The following is a 17,129-nucleotide window of genomic DNA, read 5'->3' as shown; positions in this document are numbered from 1 at the left end:
CCATGAAAAGATAAAAAGTCTTGCACCAAAATAACAAGGTCCGCAAACACATGAGCAAGGAAAAACATGTGAAGTGCCCCATTCATAAAATCGTGTTGCTACTTTTCCACCCTCAATCAATATACGAGGATAAATGACTTTAGTTATAAAATAATTTTATAAAAATAAATTTATAAATTGACGTATTTTAATCTACTATACTATAATGATTATAAAAGTTAAATATTTAATCAAATTAATATCCAACAGTCTTAAATTTTTTTTATCAATAATTGAGTTTTTAATAATTGGTATCAGAGTAAGACCATATCACACAAGTTAAAGTTATGAAAGGGACAACCTATAGGCTAGATTAAAATACTTTGATACTATGTACGAATATAATATTAAGTTGAATATTGATAAATGAGTAAAGTCTCCAAAAATAAAATAATTACTAACGAGTCAGTATCGATAGAATAGACTATCGTGGATATTGGATTTAAAAGTTTTGTAGAATATTATGATTCAGATGATTAAAGGTTTAACCAAATTAATATTTTTAAATCAATTATTAGATTTTAAAATTATTTTTATTACAAAATTAATGTCACGTCAATGAATTTATTTTTATAAATTGTGATTTCAATGGAAGGAAAAATGACATCAGTGAAACAGAGGCATCGAGTTCAGCGGAGAAAGCAGGGCCGTAATTTACTATCTATTACCTAATAACACAATCGTCAAAACGACCTACCACCTAACAGTAACAGGATATGAGCACTATATGGGGACACAAGACAGGTTGAATGCAGTTTTTGAATCCCCTTGCCAATTTAAAGCATCTGAGAAATTCTCATAATAGAAAGCTGGCACGGCATACCCCTTCGCACAGCATTTTTATTTCTCATTCGTTGAAAATGCATATCAGTTTCTATTACATAATGGAAAGTCCATGCATGTTCAGCGGGCTCCGAGATCATTATTACAAGTGGAGCCATTTCTCTAAACAACCACTCTCTCTCTCTCTCTCTCTCTCTCTCTCTAATATATATAGATAGATGTATTGTTAGTGGGTAAAATCTCTTGATAATGATAAATACACAATATTTTACAAAATATTTTTTACAATACATGTTATAAAATAAGAGTATTTTTATAAAATGATGCTAGTTTTATAAGGTATTTTATAAAAATATTCTTTCTTTTAAAACATTGCTGTATAAAATATTCTTTCTCTCTAATATATAAGGACGTAAGCTCTGTGTTAAATCACATAAATCTATGTATTTCCATCTATTTATATTTTTTATATTTATTTTTTATTAACTGCTATGGATGTACGTATGGACACTGTACCATAGCTCCGAACTGTTATTGAGGACTGCAAACCACCTCAATGGGCCACAAATGACTATTTTTTTCTTTTTGACTTGTTGTGTAATTTTCGACATTAACACGAATATATCATATTATTTTGATGGCATTTCTCCTTTTTTTTATTACTCAAACCTTCTCATTTAAAAAAAAAAATTAAGGATTAACGAACTATCAGAACTCGTGTGATTTTTCGTATCAAATATTTACTACTGTCGGTTTTTTTTAAAACATGATGCCAACGGTATGATTGAGCTCTCTACTAAGAGAGAGGGCAAGTCCACATCCAATTATTTTAAGTCCACAAGCAAGGGACAGGGAAAATCCATCGTATTTATTTACAAACTATCATGAGTTTTTAAGCTCTCTACTACAATAATATAAATGGAGAAGGAGAAAAAAAAAATATACATATAAGGTTGAAGAAGTCATGATACTTCATTGATTTATATAAATCGTGATTCTACAAAATCTCATATCCTCACATATCTATCAATATAATGGAGGAATTTAAAATTTCAATAAGTTAAAAACGATGTCTCCATTGAGATAAATCACTTGGAGTTCTTGTGCATGGTGGTGTCCGTAGATAAGCCATGTAAGTTTGTAGAGATCTCATTCTTTTATTGAGGTATCTTTCGGTCCTTGGATTGATTGGGTCTTACTTGCCATATCTCTTTTTATTTTATCTATTGGATTTATCTTCTCTCTTATTACTAGTGATAAGTTTTTAATAGACTGAACCCAATCAGCTTTAGTCTTTATCCTTAACATTTTGTAATTTTTTTTAGTTTAGCCATTGCCATTCTTTTCTGGTCTCACTTGTTTACATAGATAATATGAATAAAATTAGATAAAAGTTGAAAATTAAATAAAATATTGTTATAATATAATTTTTATTTTGAAATTTAAAAAAGTTGAATTATTTATTATATTTTATGTAGAAGTTTGATAATTTTATAATAATTAAATGAGATGAAATTAGATAGTTTATGAAAACAAACGAGAAATTTTATACATTATCTATTTTATAATTCATTGTTCATTACTTTAAGATGCCGTTTATATAGTAAATTGAGATGAGATGAGATAATATGAGTTGAGATAAAATGTGTTTGAGTCATGACTTATGATATTTGCTTGGTATAAATTAATGATACGTATATTGTTCTGATTCCCAAAATAAATAACCCCACACAAGTTTCAGAATTTCGTCTAATTAGCTTGTGTAATGTTACATACGAGATTATAGCTAAGATCCTAGCAAACAGATTGAAGATTATTTTGCCTCATATTATATCTCCAACTCAAAGTGTTTTTATACATGAGAGACAAATTTATGATAATGTTATAGTGGCTTATGAGGCTTTGCATTCGATGCACTATAGAGTGAAAGGGTTAGATGGTTATATGGCATTAAAGATGGAAATGAGCAAGGCGTATGATATATTGGAATTGAGCTTTATAGAGGCAGTAATGAAAAAATTGGGTTTTGACAAAATATGGATAGATCTCATACTAATGTGTTGAAAGTTGGGTTTTCAATGTCAGGTTGGGAAGCAAGTAGCAACCCATCGTATATTTGGAGAAGTATCCTATCAGCTAGACCACTGTTACATGAAGGTGCCTCATGGAAAATTGGAGATGGTAAATCAGTTAAAATTTGGAATGATAAATGGCTACCACAACCCATCTCATTCAAATCAGAAACTGGTATGAATATCTTGGGGCCAGAGGCAAAAGTTGAGGATCTTATTCAAGAAGAAACAATGACCTGGGATCTTAACTTAATCAAGGCAACATTTTCTAAAGAAAAAGTTGATCTCATAAACCATATACCACTTATAAATTGCAACAGGAGAGATACTCTAAGATGGAGATGCACAAACAATGGGTTATTTACAATAAGGAGTGCTTATCATCGTCAAGGATAAATTCAAGACATGCAAAATGGTTAGTGCTCTCAAACTACTCAAAATTATTAAGAATGGACCAAGATTTGGAAGCTACTTATCGCCCCAGCAGCTAAGAACTTCATGCAGAGAGCCTGCCTCAATATTTTACCTACTAAAGCTAATTTATGCAAGAAGATAATTTTGGAAGATCCAACCTTTCCAAATTGTTTAAGGGAACCATAAACAATTTACTATGGGAGTGTCCCCCAGCTACAAACATATTGGGACAATGTTTAAGAAAAACTCAAAAAACAAATGTACATTACAATAGCTTCAAGAATCTAGTGGAAGACATGTTCAAAAAACTGAATCAAAAGGAAATGGCAAAATTTTCTATATTCCTATGCAGATGTGGTGGAGAAAGAATCAATGTCTTTAAAAATATTATGATTGATCCTAACTCTATGATATATAGGAACCAGCAGATTATACAAGACTTAGCCTCACCAATACAAACAGCTTGTATTCAACCTACAATTTCAAACACAACTGATAACACATGGATGGCACCTCCACCAGGTTTTTGCAAAATCAACTGAGATGTAGCAGTTGATAAACAATATTGCAAAATAGGAATTGGCAGAATGGTGAGAGATGAAAAGGCAATTTCCTAGCTACTATGAGGAAAAAAAAAAGTTTATGAGCCACAACTAGTAGAGGCAATGGCAGCACTCACAGCTATCAGATTTGGCATTGATATGGGAATGAGGAAGGTTGTAATGGAAGGTGACTCGAAACTAATAGTAGAGGCAACTCAACAAAAATTTGAAGATGACAGTTATTTTGGTTTGATCATATTTGAATTCAGAGATAGATTCACTTGTTTTGATGAATGTAAAATTAGACATACATATCGGGGTGTAAATGTACTAGCTAATACACTAGGCAAGAATGCTTTGTCGATAGCAGATTGTATAGTGGATATGGAAGTCCCTTCTCTATGTATTCACTCTGTTCTGTTCAACAACTAATCAATGAAATGATGGTTAGTAAAAAAAAAAAGGCCCAACCCATGATTAAAAACCCACGTAAGAATATAAATGATAGAGTGACTTAGGGCAGGTTTGAGGGGTGAGATGAGACACAAAATTTTCATCTCATTTCATCTCATCATTACACTTTTTTCAAATTTTCATATAAAATATAATAAATAATTTAATTTTTTTAAATCTCAATTTAACTTTTTTAAATTCCAATACAATAATAATATTAAAATATAATATTTTAAACATTAAAATAAAATATAAAATTTTTATCTCACTCTCCAAATTTACCTTTAGATCCGATTTATTATTATTATTCTTATTGTTATTATTCCTCCCATACGGTAATAAATGCAAGGTAACACAGCCAATTCTAATATGCACGATGCTCTAGAAATTGGAATAGAGATACGACGTGCACAATGTAAATATTGAAAAGTAGAAGGATTCCGCTTGTGCGCATTACGCACCAGGAGGACGTTAGCTGTGGTCAATCTTGTCCTATCCTATCCTAGAATTAGATAGCTAGCGGCGTAAATACACGTTAGGCGTGCGCCTTCTTAAACACGCACGCAGAGCCGGGGCAGAGTCGGGGGGCACGTTAAATCGCCCACCGAAGAAGCCCCCACCATCATAACGTCCTGGCCACGTAATCCTCCAGCTCATCAGGCTCTATTCTCGATGTCTTGTCTCGGTGGACCCCTCTTCCAGTCGCTTGTCGGGCCGTGCACTCACTCGCCTCCTCTTCAGACTTCTCGTTTATACGTACGTACGTGCTAATTGCAATATGTACGCCGACGTATTGCTGGATTGGTGCGTGAAGCGTGAACCTCGTAAATACAATACATACATGGATGTATGAGGGATGTGAAGTGAGAGGAAATGTGTGTGGGGTGGGGTCATGTCTGCAACCAAAAAGATCTTCAATGGAGCTGTGGGCCCATGACCAATTCCAAGGGTATGCGCTCAAGTCCAATAAATAAATTTTATATTAAAAATAAAAAAGATTGTATTTGATTACTGCCCCCACCAATGAGAATTCAGATTTATTTTGTCCATTAATAACTGATTAATGTGATAGACTATCATATGTAATGCATGCTTTTAGTTCTGGATGGACATGCATCATTGCATGCGATGGACATGTATTTATAATTTTACACCGATACATATTGGTTTTTCCGTATAACAAATTGAGAATTTTGAATTATTAAATTAAAAATTTAATGTGTGAACTCGTATAAATTCTTAATATTTTTTTTAAATTTTCATCTTATAGTATTTACCATATAGGGTAATATATTCTTTCTTATTTTCTAAAAAAATATATTTCTTATTTAGGGAAATATCCTTCTCTCTCTCTCTCACTCTCTGTACCTTTTTAACAGTTTCTGAGATCCGAGAGCAGAGTCCAGGGCATCCACAGCCACGATAAGGCCTGCTAACTCCTTTTTGTCCCTACACTCTTACATCCCGCACCAACCAGGCACCATCCCATCACAATTACTTTCTTTTGATCTTCGCATGTCATCTCATATCTTTTCATCATGTCATGTATGTATGTGGGTATGTTATATATCGTCACGGATAGCAGTGCAGTGCAGTGCCATGACCATGATGATGTATCCTCATATGGAAATTTATATAATATTTTATTTTTAAGAGAAAATAAATAAATAATATATTTCTCTGAGCTTTAAAATCGAGAGACGCATGCAAAAAACTCATCATGGTGTCCTCTGTGTCCCACGCAAACCCTTCCCCCATGCCCTTTTGTATTTTTTAAGCTTCTCATTCCTACTCCATATTCCCCAAAATGCCCCCCCAAATCACCACCCCTCCTTGCTATTTTCCAGTTACCGTTGTGGCCAATCATCTGTTTGACAAAACTAACCCCTCCATAATTCTAGATTGATTTCTTTCCAAGTGTTTAATAATAATAAGTGTTCAATAATGGTTGAAAAATATCATGCCATTGCATAATTTATATATATATATATTTTCATACATATTATTGCATATTTAAATGATAAAATATTAGTTATAGCTTTCTTAAACAATAAAATATTGAGTTAGCAGCAATAAGATTTTCTATTTTACTAGAATCATTTAGTATATAATTAATGTACAACATGAAACGTTTTGATTTTTTTTTAAATATAATAAATGAATAGTATCTATTTGAGTTAAAGACCAACAACTAGAAAATCTAGCAAGTATATATCAACTAATATTTTGCTTATATCCTGTTAAAATTTCACTAGATGCATCCCGTTTGAAAAATGAATTAACAATATTGCTTTAAGTAAAAAAAGGTAATTGACTTTTCAATTAAACTTTCATTCTTATTCATTCATTTTTTAACAGGATTTATCCAATAAATTTTTAACAAGATGTAAGTCAAATTCATAGTAATTAAGGCTTGATCTAGATATAAAAATTATTTCATCGTTATAATTTTTTTAAATTTATACATAAAATATAATAAATAAGTCAATTTTTAAAATTTTAAAATAATAATAATATTAAAAAATAATATTTTATTTCAACTCATTTTAACTTACTATTCCTAAATGTTATTGTACTATTCAATTACTTTTAAAACATCACAATAATATTTTTTTCCACCGCAAAATTTCGAGTATAAAAAGAACTTAATTAATTCGATGAGATAAATATGTTGATCATTTTAATTATCAATCTATTGTTTTGGAAAATAGAATATTACGCTATAATTTGGGTGAGAGTGGTCAATATCCATTTTCTAACAACGGGGAGCAAGACCACACAATAGCACAGAAGACACAAAGTGAAACAAGGATATTTTCGTCATCACACAGCACCCCAACTTTTGAAAAAATTACTAAAAGAAATATATTGCTCCATTTCCCTAAACAGTGGGGAGGGAAGACCTCTGAGCCGAAAGTGACGAACCAATGAAAACCCACAGAAGAAACGCAACACCACCACCACCACCAACAAAAACACAAATGAAACCAAAAGTAAATCAAAGCACAATACTTTTCTTCTGTCTTCAGCTAGGGTTCGCTCTTTCCTGATTCTCTCCGTTCCATTTTCTTTCCTTTCCTTTTGCTTCTGAAAGCAACATCTTCCGCTAGCTAGCTCCATCCACAGAAAGAACACAAGAAGAAACAGGAATCCCATTTTTTTGTGACAGTGTAATGCCCTTTGATTTGAGCTATGTTTGTTTCTTTCTTTCCATGAAACCTTAGGAAAATGTTTCAGGGGGTAGCAGAGGAATCTTTGGGGGCCACGAAGGCTGGTCAAACTGTGTTCTTTTGGCTGGTTTCGAGGCCGTAAACGGGTGAGATCGGTCGGAATATTTGATTTCAGAGCAAGCTTGGATCTTTTGGGAAACCATCTATTTTGAGCTTGGCTTTTGATAGATTCGGAGTCGGTGGCTGGGACTCGTTCCGATAATGCTGAATTGGATCTTGACACTCGGTTGTGTCGTTGGATAGGTAAGAGAACTTATTTTTAAATCACGAGGAAACATCTGGTGCGAAACGTTGCGTGGTGATTTTGTTTCTGGTATTTTGGGAAACACTTTTTACTGTGGTGCTTCGAACGTATTCGTGAGAATTCGTTCGGTTTAAGCTCTGATCTCGAAATATTTATCATTTATTGTGCTTCGGGCTGTCTCGTATAGAGAAAACAGAGGTAACTGCGTTCTAGTTAGGGATATTGGTGCCCCTTTTTCGGTTTCTCTCTATCCTTCTGTTTCTCAATCTCAGTATTCTAAACAAATTTTACAATTTTATGATGTGGACACAAATTTAAAAAATGTTCAACTTCTCTTAAGACTTCCGGTTTGTTTCTCTTTTACTGCTCTGGAGCTCTAGCAAGTGCTTCGAGTTGTCATTAAGAAAGCAAAGCTACTTGGATTTTAGTTGGCTTTTCTGGGTTACTTGAATTTGAGGTTAACTTTCCATATGTGGCTAGTTGTGTTGCTTTGAAGCTCTAAAAGCCGCTTGAGATTGTCAAGAGGTGAAGCTACTGGGGGCTTTGTTTCCGTATTTTTGGTGGGGGTCCTTGAATCTGGTCTGAGTTAAATTTGCGGCTGGTTTTGTTGTTTTGAAGCAGCTCTTAAAAGGTTTTGGAGGTTGTGCTTAGGAAGGAGAAGCTAATTGGCTTTGGTTCAGTCTTTAGTGAATAAGTTAAATTTTAGCTGATTGGAGATGGCAATGTCCTGCAAGGATGGTAAGCTGGCAATGGACAACGGGAAGTATGTCCGGTACACACCTGAGCAGGTTGAAGCACTCGAGAGGCTCTATCACGATTGCCCAAAGCCAAGTTCGATTCGCCGCCAGCAGCTTATTCGTGAGTGCCCAATTCTTTCCAATATCGAGCCAAAACAGATCAAGGTCTGGTTCCAGAACAGAAGGTACGGTTTGTTGGGTAGTTTTGCAGTCCAAATTTGTGTATCCTAATGTTGGGCTCTTTGTTAGTTGCCAGTGAAGTTTCAAAAGAATAAAGAATTTCTCTTTTTGTTTGTTCATAATGTAAGCATTTGGCTTGTCCGAGTTTCATTGTTTGGAGACACTGCTAGAAGAGACTTCATATTTCGAATTCCATTTCTAGTATTTTTGTCAAGATTTTCTGAATAACCTACTGGTAATTGAAACTTGTTCTCAAAAATCTTTTGGTTATCTGGTTGATGAGACACTGGTAAAATGAATAGATATTGAGTTGTTCTGTTATATGTGTTATATTTCATTTGTTTAATCTCGAGGATGTAATATTGCTTTCATGAATCTATAATGAAAAATTGGTAATTTTTTTATAGGTAAAAAGCTGAAAAATATAGGTGGTAATTTAATTGTCTTCATTTATTTTCCTACTTTTTTATTCAGTTTTCAGTTTGTTACCTTGCCATGATTTTAATAACAATTTCAATCACTTGGTTCTTCAGATGCAGAGAGAAACAGAGGAAAGAGGCTTCGCGGCTTCAAGCTGTAAATAGGAAGCTGACAGCAATGAACAAACTTTTGATGGAGGAAAATGATAGGTTGCAGAAGCAGGTCTCGCATCTGGTGTATGAGAATGGTTACTTCCGCCAACATACCCAGAATGTGAGAATTTATGAATTTCCCTATTTTTTATCTTTATGTTTGCTGGAAAAATCATTGGAAAAGAAGAGTTTGTATGTTGAAATTGCTATTCCAAATGCAACTGATATAATATCCCAAGATTGCATTTTTCTGTACCTTTTGTCAGTAACCATCATATTATATTTATCCTCATCTAATGAATTGCGAGTAATTGAGATTGGAAGTTGCTTTTTCTGACAGACAACGCTTGCAACCAAAGATACAAGTTGTGAATCGGTGGTGACAAGTGGTCAACACCATTTGACAGCTCAGCATCCGCCAAGGGATGCTAGTCCTGCAGGGTTAGTGGTCCCATATAGTTAGGTCCTTTCAGGTCATTGTGCTATACAACTTCTCTTTGTGCTAGTGTCTGATAAATGCATGCTTGTATCTTTTACAGGCTTTTGTCCATTGCAGAGGAGACTTTAGCAGAGTTTCTTTCAAAGGCCACTGGAACTGCTGTGGAGTGGGTCCAAATGCCTGGAATGAAGGTATCTTTTAACACTTGTTTTTTTTAAATAAAAAAATGTCATTGAAATGATAGTTCTTTTCCAATGCCTTGAATAAGTAATACTAATTCATTAAATTGAACTTCAAGCCTTGGTTTTTGTTGTGCTCCGCAGTGCTAGATGTGTCTAATTCTGTCGGCATGTTTTTCCCGGTTTATGGGGAAACGGCATAGTCTAATATGCTGTTGTTCAATTCCATGTTTCAGAAGATGATGCTAAAAATTTTTTGGTTGAACGACTGGTTTTAATCTTTTTTCGTTTTCATCTCTTCATGATGTGCTCAGCCTGGTCCGGATTCCATTGGAATCGTTGCTATTTCTCATGGTTGCACTGGAGTGGCAGCACGAGCCTGTGGCCTAGTGGGTCTAGAACCCACAAGGGTAAGTGCTGTGGGTTTTCTGCTTAGTGTTAAGTTTGTAGTTTGAGTATATGAAATTGTACTGTTGACTATGTTCCTTCCAGGTTGCAGAAATCCTCAAGGATAGGCCTTCGTGGTTCCGCGATTGCCGAGCTGTGGATGTTCTGAATGTGCTGCCCACAGCAAATGGTGGAACCATCGAGCTGCTATACATGCAGGTAAACACTAATTGTAAAATCCTTCTAATGTCTGTTGGATCCCTTTACTACCCAATAGTTTATTAATATTTTTATTTGTTATTGACATAGCTCTATGCGCCTACTACATTGGCGCCTGCTCGTGACTTCTGGTTGCTTCGCTATACTTCTGTTTTAGAAGATGGCAGCCTTGTGGTATGTGGTTCCAAAGCATCTGGGCTTATGATTCATCATGAAACTGTACATTTTAGTTTATTGAGCTTCTTTTGTACACAACCACATGTACACACACAAGGACATGGATCTGGTTTGATATCTTTCTTGTCGATTGTGTCTCAAGTCATTCTGATTATTTAAAATGGTGTGCAGGTTTGTGAGAGGTCACTTAAAAATACTCAAAATGGTCCAAGCATGCCACCTGTGCAGCATTTTGTGAGGGCAGAAATGCTTCCTAGTGGGTATCTCATACGACCTTGCGAAGGCAGTGGTTCGATCATTCACATTGTTGATCATATGGATTTGGAGGTATGAAAACTGCACATTGTATTTGATAATCTTCGGTCATGTGGTTTGATCGTGGAGTATTTGATAGGGGAAGTATGACACTCACTTTTTTGTCTTTTTAAATAGCCATGGAGTGTCCCAGAAGTATTACGTCCGCTGTATGAATCATCGACTGTGCTTGCGCAAAAGACAACCATGACGGTAATATTAGCTATCTAGTTTTCTATTTTTTAAACTGACTGTGTTACCTCTACCACCTGAGACATAGAACCAATATGGAACTTTTCTTATTTACCTGAGAGATTCGATTATAAACTATAATGATAAGAGGCTTATATACTGTATTGTCTCTCTCATTTTCATTCAGGCTCTACGCCAGCTGAGGCAGATAGCTCATGAGGTTTCTCAGTCTAACACTACGGGCTGGGCCAGACGACCTGCAGCTCTTAGAGCACTTAGCCAGAGGCTGAGCAGGTTGACATATTCTTATCATTTGAAATGATCTCTACATTCTGTTAATGTTTCTCTGCGGTTCAGAATGCAATATATGTTGTCTGGCAGGGGTTTTAATGAGGCCCTTAATGGGTTTACCGATGAGGGGTGGTCGATGATGGGAAATGATGGCATGGATGATGTTACTATTCTTGTGAACTCATCTCCTGACAAGCTGATGGGCTTAAATCTTCCTTTTTCTAATGGGTTTCCAGCTGTGAGCAATGCTGTCTTATGTGCTAAAGCATCAATGCTGTTGCAGGTCAGGGTGCTTGTAATCTCTATTTTGCAATTGCCTGTGGGAAATACTTGGATATAAAATTTGATAGCAGTTTTTATGCTGCATAAACTGTATTGGTCGTTTAGGCACAGGACCTTTCGATGATGGGGTGCATTTGGAATATTTCTTGCTTCTTCGATTCAGGCAATAACCATGAAAAATAATCATGCTACCTTTATTGCTCTCTCTACCAGTGTGTCAGCCCTCCCTCTCTAGCATGGTGGTAGCATACAAGAGATGCACAAAAGAATATTATAGAATATAGAGGTCCCTTTAGTTACTGAGTTGGATATTCACAAATTTCAACCTTAACTATCTAGACGGTGTACCTCTAATACAGCATTTAATCTTGTGATTTGTATTTTAAGAGCTTGCTATGTAAATTGAAGTGTTGAAAGGATCGTTTAAAATATTTTGGACCTGCAGCTTGCATAGCGTTCTTCTTGTTTTGATACCGTACTGATAATTTCTATTTCAGAATGTCCCTCCTGCGATTCTTCTTAGATTCCTACGAGAGCACAGATCAGAATGGGCAGACAACAATATTGATGCTTATTCAGCTGCAGCTGTCAAAATTGGTCCCTGTAGCTTACCAGGGTCTCGAGTTGGAAGTTTCGGGGGTCAAGTTATACTCCCACTGGCTCACACTATGGAGCATGAAGAGGTGAGCAATAATATTAAAAAACTGTTTTCTTTTTTTCCATGTAATATACTCCAATCCATTTGTGTGAACCAGAAGTTCCTCTATTGCTGTAGTTAGTATAATTTCATCCAGTCATTTTGTTCGGATTGATATCCAAACCCCGTGATACATACTTCTTTGTGTGTGCAAGTTCTTGGAAGTCATTAAGTTGGAAGGTGTGGGCCCAACTCCTGAAGACACAATAATGCCTAGAGAAATGTTTCTGTTGCAAGTAAGTAATTGTCCCTTTATTGCTTGTCTTTTGATTGGCTATGTGATAATGGTGGTCCTACAAGTTAATGCTTGTGCCAGCTAATCTCCCCCTGGTAATCGGCCCAAGATCCAGCTGGGTTTGACCTTGCTTGTTAAGCTCTTATATCTCGTTCGATTTGATTTTATGAAGTGATTGGTTGTGTTCTTGTTTCCATTTCTTCTTCCTCGATAGTTGTCACATCTTGTATACCATCTTGTGTACTTGGGCTATGCCTATTCTTATTAATAGAATCGTTTACTTATAAAAAAAGTGATTGATTGTGTTCGCATTTAGCTTAGCCTGGATTGCTTTAGGCTTTATTTTATGATATTTCCAATTACTTGGACTCTGCTTTAGCATTGAATGGTTGGTTGAGTTGAAATTGAAGCTATAAATCTCGTAGGAACTAAGCTCAGTGACAAAAAATAACAATTTTTTGGGTTGCTGGCTTTCTCACTGTTCTATTCACATTATCTACGAATTATACTTACTGTGATCAAGTACTTTTCTCAAAAATGTATTTTCTATTATAAATTTTTTTGAACTTTTTCCTGGTTCTATTTGTTTGAGTTACCTCCCCTCCTGTTAAAAAAGAAACAGTGGTTTTCAACCAAGCAAAAATTTGCCTTCTCTCTCTGTTTTCCCTCTTGAATTTCTAAGTGAGCAAAACCACACTGCCAGTCTACTTTGTTGCCTTGGCCTAGAAAATGCTGGGAAAGATGTTGAGCAGATGGACTCAAGTGGTATTGCCATAACTGGTTGAATTGGTCAAGTTGGGATTCATCCTAGTGTGTAAACCAGCATTTTGTAGTCAACCCTGATGTTTTTGTGTTTGTTTGTTCCCGGTATATAAACTTACTCGTATTCTTGTTTTTCAATAGCTCTGTAGTGGAATGGATGAGAATGCTGTTGGAACCTGTGCGGAACTTATCTTTGCTCCAATTGATGCTTCTTTCGCTGACGATGCACCTCTTCTGCCTTCTGGTTTTCGCATCATTCCCCTTGATTCTGGGAAGGTTAGCTTCTGAATCATGTGTGCCTGTTTTGCTGGTTCTCTGCTACCACATTCCGTAGGTTTCTTAGTTGATGGACTCTAAAATATTGCAGGAAGCCTCTAGTCCAAACCGCACCCTGGACCTTGCTTCTGCTCTTGAAATTGGGCCAGCTGGTAATAGAACGTCTACTGATTATTCTGCTAATGCTGGCTCTGTCCGATCTGTGATGACAATAGCATTTGAATTTGCATATGAGAGCCACATGCAAGAACATGTAGCATCCATGGCTCGCCAATATGTCCGCAGCATTATATCATCAGTTCAGAGAGTGGCGTTGGCACTCTCTCCCTCTCATTTGAGCTCACATGCAGGCCTTCGGCCACCATTGGGTACCCCTGAAGCTCAGACCCTTGCTCGCTGGATCTGCCAGAGTTACAGGTGCAGCAGTTGTTTTCAAATGTGTTCTGGCAATTTTTGTTGTGCTGTCATTTAGTTGGCTTGCAGGTCATGGTGTTATATTAAGAGTTGATGAATCACTTGACAAGATGTAGATATTGGAAGAGCCATATGGTGTAGCATTTGGCCAATTATCATCATGATTTAGGGCTTGGCACTGACCCTTGGTTGCTGATGGTTTTTAAGGGTGTTGGTCCTCAGAAAGGACCCCCCCTCCCCCCCGGATTCACCATCCCCATCAGGGTTATCAAACTGAGCTGAAACCAACACTTGTTGGTTGATAGTCAATGTGAGCACTACGATATGCTGCTGGCTGGGTGGTGGTTTTGTAGCCAGTTTTCCAGCTCCAAGCTGTGACATACTGTCAAGCCCTATTGAAAATCTATTTTCCTATCTGGTGCTGCGAAACCAAAGTCTTACATATATATATGTGTGTGTGTGTTTAATTGTGAACTTTTAGCATGAGATTCTGTGTCTTGCTGGTAGCAAATGAAAAAGCACTTAATGATGCCTGACACTCATGATTTGCCTCATCTTTCCCTAGACTATAAGACTTTGGGAAGCATGCTACCTTATTTTGGACTTTTTTACCCCTTCTGGGTTAGTGTCTTAAGATGGCAACTTTTGTTAGGGGAATCAGTGTTATGTATATTTCCATGGTCAGATAAGTTTTGGCTCTCTCTAATGTTGCCAGGTGCTACATGGGTGTGGAGCTACTCAAATCTGGCAATGAAGGAAGTGAAGCCAACCTCAAAACTCTGTGGCATCACTCAGATGCAATAATGTGCTGCTCTATGAAGGTATGCATGAAAATTACTTACTTTGTTAACAGCCCACCCTGGCTCCCTGAAGGAGGGAGAACACTAAAGGGCTTGTTTGGGGAGTGAGATGAGATGAGAATTTTGTGAATAGTAGTAAGATAGTCTGTGAATAGTAGGGAGATAGTTTGAATAAAAAATATTATAAAGTTAAAATATTGTAAGAATATAGTTTTATAATATTATTTTTGTTTGGGGATTTGAAAAAGTTGGAATTGTTTTTTATTTTTTATTTGGAAGTTTGAAGAAGTTATAATGATTAGTTTGAAAATTTTGTATTTGAATTATGTTTGGGAATAAGTGGAATGGGATGAAATGAGATCAGATAATAATTTTGTGTCTCATCTAAGGCCACAAACCTGCCCTAAAAACCCCTGAAGCTCTCTCTCTCTAACAAAAAGAAAAGTCAGGTAGAATTATTAATCCTCAATCTGGGGTTCATTCTATTGAGCTGACGCCTTGTGAATATGGACTGATCAGAGACTTGCAATCTCTCCATATTGACAAAGGAGACTGGAAAGTCTCATCATTGGCTTTGGCCATAAATAAGATGGAAGAAATTTTTTTATGATGCACAGCTATTTTTATAACCTTATCTATCAAAATGATATCCAGCTTCTTCACTGACGAGGGCATTGAAAACGCAAGAGATTATTTTCAGACAACCATGCTAAATCAAACTTTGTTTTTTCTATCCTTAGAATGTGAGGTTGAACGAGTATTCATGAATTTTCGTACGGAGAAATGAATTTTGATCCATGTCTAAACATTATGTTTTGAGTTCTATTTTTAACCTTTAAACCCATAAAACTAATCCTCAATTTATGCAGGCATTACCAGTTTTCACTTTTGCAAACCAGGCAGGGCTTGACATGCTTGAGACCACCTTGGTTGCACTGCAAGACATAACTCTGGAAAAAATATTTGACGATCATGGCCGAAAAACACTCTTCTCAGAGTTCCCACAAATAATGCAACAGGTATGGCATCATCTCTGTCATGATTTCATGTCTTAGTAATCGAAACTAACTAATTGAAACCAAATATAAATATTCCCAAGTGGGAGCTAGCATAGGGGCCGTAAGGAGTTACCGTTAAGTATGGAAGTCCTCACCAATACATTACTTTATAACAGTTGCAATAATTTTCCTGCGTCATGTTAAAGTTTGACCCTTGAGAGGTCATTTTAATGCTGCATAAGGCACTACTCTGGCCTTCAGTTCTAAGCATTTATTCAACAAATTTATTCATAAGATCAGAATTGATTATAACTTGATTTTTAAACTTGGTTTTTCTTTTTCTGCTTGTTCGGCAGGGCTTTGCTTGTCTCCAGGGTGGTATCTGTCTCTCAAGTATGGGCCGACCCGTCTCTTATGAGAGAGCAGTGGCTTGGAAGGTGCTGAATGAAGAAGAGAATGCTCACTGCATCTGCTTTATGTTTGTGAACTGGTCTTTTGTATGACAACAACAGATAGGAGGGAGATCATGCTTACAGAACTCCTAAACCCTTATGTTTTATTGGCTTGTTAGTCTTTTAGAAAGGAAAAAAAACAAAAACCTCTTGAATGATTAAGACTGCGTATGTGTTATCCTGCTTCTGGTGCACCTTGAAACTGATACATGTGCCTTGACATGTTATGATTTTAATCAATCGATTGTTATTTCCCCTAATCTACAACCAACCATTAATAGCTTGAGGTTGTATTTTGGTGTTTTTGCTGTGAACATAAACATTGCTGCAGGGAAGGTGTGTTGCGAGTGTATCAAGCAACGCTCACTAAGAACTAAACTTGGTTCTCTTTCTCCAACTAGAACAAAGTGAAACTGTTGAGGTCCCAAGCCTAATTGACCTTTGCTTGATTGAAAATTGACCATCTTATTATTTACAGGGCATTGAACCCAAAATCTAATCTACACATAATTTGAGATTGTAGTAGGCATGGTTTCATGCTCACGTTGAAGCTGGCACCGGATGAGCAGTTCTTATCAGCCTTTGCGGCAAAGTGGCTTTTTTTATTTTTTTATTATCGCATTAGAAACTATAAAAAACTTAATGGATGATGTCTAGTTGTCCACTTAAATCAATCGTTTATTTATTATGCTCAAGACTTAAATCAAGGGCTTTATTTATAACCCCCAGTCTCACCCACATACAGCCGAAATCATGTACGAAGGAACAA

At 36.0% G+C, this 17,129-nt stretch overlaps 1 protein-coding gene across 3 annotated transcripts; it reads left to right on the top strand.

Moving 5' to 3' along the window:
* Nucleotides 1–7,194: 7,194 nt before the first annotated feature.
* LOC109011208 (homeobox-leucine zipper protein ATHB-15) lies at nt 7,195–16,595 on the top strand. Of its 3 annotated transcripts, XM_035683507.1 has the most exons (20): nt 7,195–7,473; nt 7,541–7,776; nt 8,399–8,699; nt 9,228–9,387; nt 9,607–9,707; nt 9,806–9,896; nt 10,199–10,294; nt 10,377–10,490; nt 10,581–10,664; nt 10,839–10,994; nt 11,100–11,174; nt 11,341–11,447; nt 11,535–11,727; nt 12,224–12,409; nt 12,579–12,659; nt 13,562–13,696; nt 13,788–14,113; nt 14,826–14,931; nt 15,780–15,929; nt 16,265–16,538. In XM_035683507.1, the coding sequence occupies exons 3-20, from the start codon at nt 8,494–8,496 to the stop codon at nt 16,409–16,411; spliced, it is 2,514 nt and encodes an 837-aa protein (XP_035539400.1). In that variant the 5' UTR covers nt 7,195–7,473; nt 7,541–7,776; nt 8,399–8,493; the 3' UTR covers nt 16,412–16,538. The 3 variants fall into 3 exon arrangements, with proteins under 3 accessions (XP_035539400.1, XP_018847857.1, XP_018847858.1); XM_018992312.2 differs by having other exon boundaries at nt 7,195–7,776; nt 16,265–16,595; XM_018992313.2 differs by having other exon boundaries at nt 7,195–8,699.
* The last annotated feature ends 534 nt before the right edge of the window (nt 16,596–17,129 follow it).

Source organism: Juglans regia, chromosome 12 (assembly GCF_001411555.2).
Source record: "Juglans regia cultivar Chandler chromosome 12, Walnut 2.0, whole genome shotgun sequence".
NCBI lineage: Eukaryota > Viridiplantae > Streptophyta > Magnoliopsida > Fagales > Juglandaceae > Juglans > Juglans regia.
Note: the sequence above shows the minus strand (reverse complement) of the source record. Positions and strands in the feature narration are given on the sequence as shown.